Source organism: Chiloscyllium plagiosum, chromosome 17, assembly GCF_004010195.1.
Source record: "Chiloscyllium plagiosum isolate BGI_BamShark_2017 chromosome 17, ASM401019v2, whole genome shotgun sequence".
In the NCBI taxonomy this organism is placed as follows: domain Eukaryota; kingdom Metazoa; phylum Chordata; class Chondrichthyes; order Orectolobiformes; family Hemiscylliidae; genus Chiloscyllium; species Chiloscyllium plagiosum.
In genome coordinates this window covers 41199410-41202671 of record NC_057726.1, presented here as the reverse complement: position 1 = coordinate 41202671, position 3262 = coordinate 41199410, and the positions used below count along the sequence as shown (strand labels likewise).

The window sequence follows — 3262 nt, the reverse complement described above, 5'->3', positions numbered from 1 at the left end:
CACAGAGGGTGGTACGTGTATGGAATGAGCTGCCAGAGGAAGTGGTGGAGGCTGGTATAATTGCAACATTTAAGAGGCATTTGGATGGGTATATGAATAGGAAGGGTTTGGAGGGATATGGAAGGGTGCTGGAAGGTGGGACTAGATTGGGTTGGGATATCTGGTCGGTATTGACGGGTTGGATCGAAGGGTCTGTTTCCATGCTGTACATCTCTATGACTCTATGACTCTATGACTCTAACAGGGTGACCAGACTGCACACAGTACGCTAGAAGAGGCCTAACCAATGTCCCATACAACCTCAACATGATGTCCCAACTCTGATACTCAATGATTTGGGCAATGTAGGCAAGCATGCTAAACGTTTTCTTAACCACCCTGAGTACTTGAGAAGCAAATTTCAAAGAATTATGTGCTTGAACCCCTAGGTCTCTCTGTTCAACAACACTACTCAGGGCCCTACCATTAATTGTATAAGTCCAGCCCTTTTTGTTTTACCAAAATGTAATATCTCGCATAGATCCAAATTCAACTCCATCTGCCACTGTTCATTCCATTGATTCAGTTTATCAATATCTTTTGAGAATCTTAGATATAATTTTGATGTCTTCCATAACTTACTAACCATGCCTCGTTTATTCTCATCCAAATTATTTATATAAATGACAAGCAAAAGTGGACCGAGTACCGATCCCTGTAGTACACTGCCGGTCACAGACCTACAATCTGAAAAGCAACCCTCCCACCACCACCTTCTGTTTCCTACTGTCAAGCCAATTTTAAATTCCATTGCCAAGCTCATCTTGAATCCCATGAAATCTAAATTTACTAAATGGTTTATCATGCGGAAACTTGTCAAAAACATCACTAAGGTCCAAATAAACGACATCTATCGCTCTGTCCTCATCAATCTTTTTGGTTACTTCCTGAAAACACTCTGAGTGGCTCAGTGGTTAGCAGGGGGTGGCATGGTGACTCAGTGGTTAGCACTGCTACCTCAGAGCACCAGGGACCTGGGTTTCATTCCACCATCAGACGACAGTCTGTGTGGAGTTTATACATGCTCCCTTTGTCGGCGTAGGTTTCCTCTGGGTGCTTTGCCTTCCTGCCACAGTCCAAAGATGTGCAGGTTAGGTGGATCAGCCATTATAAATTGCCTACAGTGTCCAGGGGTGTGTAGGTTGGGTGGATTGGCCATGGGAAGTGCAGGGTTACAGGGATAGGGCCAGGGGTGAGTTTGGGTAGGATGCTGTTCAGAGAGTCAGTGTGAACATGTTGGGCTGAATGGCCTGTTTCCTCACTGTTGGGATTCTATGGTTCTAAGTCATAGAGTCATCAGCATATAAACAGGTCTTTCAGCCATTCACATTTATGCTAACCAACAAGTACCAAACTACATTAATCCCATTTACCTGCACTTGGCCCATAGCCTTCTATGCCTTGGCATTTTAAATGTTCATCCAGATGCTGCTTAAGTGTTGAGAGTATCTGTCTCCACCATCCACTCAGGCAGCACATTTAATATCTATCCCATATCCCCCGGGTGAAAGAACATTTCCTCCGATTTCTTTTAAGCCTCATCTTAAAAATCGGCCAACCAAGTTCATATCTCCACAAAAAAAAATCAGCTCAGGTCTTATGGAATAAACACAATTACCAGCAACTCCAAATTCTCCAAAATATAGCCTTCTTCATCGTGCACTGAAAAAGGTCTCAATCACTGACCACATCCCTGTTAACCTACTCTGTCTTATCTCACACTTCCAGCTGGACTACCGGGCATTCTAGAAAGTAGAATGTGACTGTGTTTGGGCTTTTGATCAATCATGGGAAATTGAAGCAAAACTACTCACATGAATGTATGTTTCCTGATCCTGAAATATACATATGATGCAAAAACAACTGGTTAAATTATCTGAATCTTTGAAGGATCATATACTCTAGAATGAGGGAAATAAATTACATTTGTCCAGGATACTGAAGTCACCTAAAGGTTTAGACATTTTAAGACTGCACACTCTGATATGAAAATATTCTTTGTTATACTCAGGATGGCTTAACTACCTTCTGGAAAAGATTGGATTTTGGCGGAACTCTGAATATGTCATAACAAACCTGACTGGACATAAGCCAAGGGCTGATGACATGAAGTGGGCCCACAAGATGGAATAGATTAATATGAACTAACCAATCATGTTTTTGGCCACTGAACAGTCCAAGCTGTACTCAAGAACAAAAGACGCTTCTAATTGATTTTTCTAAATCCAGACCAGCACTTGGAAACTTGCAGAATATGCAAGATGTGATATATGTTTGAAAGACATTTTATTTGCAAATCGTTGCTGCTATTCAGATTAGCTGCTGATAATGGTGTAGACACAATTACAGAAATAAATCCTTTGCTTCCCACTTTGTTAATGTACAAAATACTAACTATGTACCACGCCACCTTGTACTCAATATTTGGTTAAAAACAGTACCAGCAACACATTAAGAAAATGTAAAGATCAGCGTGCCATTTCAATGGTGAATTTTGGAAGACTTTGGCAAAAGGTAATTGCATCCTGATCAATCTTAAGCAGCTGTTAAAATAACTGTAATCCCAGAGAATTGTGAAGCTCATGTGGGACTTCATACAAAGTTTATTTTAATTTTATCATTGAGTTTTTGTTGTTTTTAAGCAATGATGTTGGTGATGGTTTTAATGTGAGGTAACAACAACATAATATAGAATCAAATCAGAGAAGCTTTCATACTCCTAATGTAGCCTCACAGTTAACTCAAGAATAAACAAGAGGACCACTTTAAAATTCTGTTGTTTACTTTGATTCTGAAACAGATTTGGTAAGGAACCACAGAAACAAGTTGATAGGTTCACCCAACAATGGCTTCACTGTTTCGCGTGTAGAGATGAATCCTATACCACACCTATAGCACAAGAATGATTTATTTTGTCTCAAACTTAAGGGAATAAGTAGGTTATGTGGTTGATTGTATCTGCGAATGAGGTGTGGGACCATATAGTCCACAGATTGCAATCACCACTAAGAGACCAACAGCCACTGACCTCCAGTAAAACTGATTCACAAAAGCTGTGTGGTCTTGCAAGTAGGTTTCCTCTTCTCTTACCTTAGCTTCAATTAATGCCAACTACAGGGAATTGGTGTCACCAGCAGTAGGTGGCAGAGTGATCAGCCAGTCAGATTGAAGTATTCTCACAAACAGCAAAGCAGCAAATAAAGAACAGGATCGATAAATCATG

General features: G+C 40.5%; 1 protein-coding gene across 2 annotated transcripts in view; it reads left to right on the top strand.

Moving 5' to 3' along the window:
- Positions 1 to 2810, top strand: part of si:ch211-212o1.2 (uncharacterized protein LOC492735 homolog) — a 138081-nt gene extending 135271 nt beyond the window's left edge. For both annotated transcript variants that reach the window (XM_043706932.1, XM_043706931.1), the window contains one exon: positions 2051 to 2810. In XM_043706932.1, the coding sequence (XP_043562867.1) occupies positions 2051 to 2172 (122 nt within the window). In that variant the 3' untranslated portion in view covers positions 2173 to 2810. The remainder of the gene's footprint in view (positions 1 to 2050) is intronic.
- The last annotated feature ends 452 nt before the right edge of the window (positions 2811 to 3262 follow it).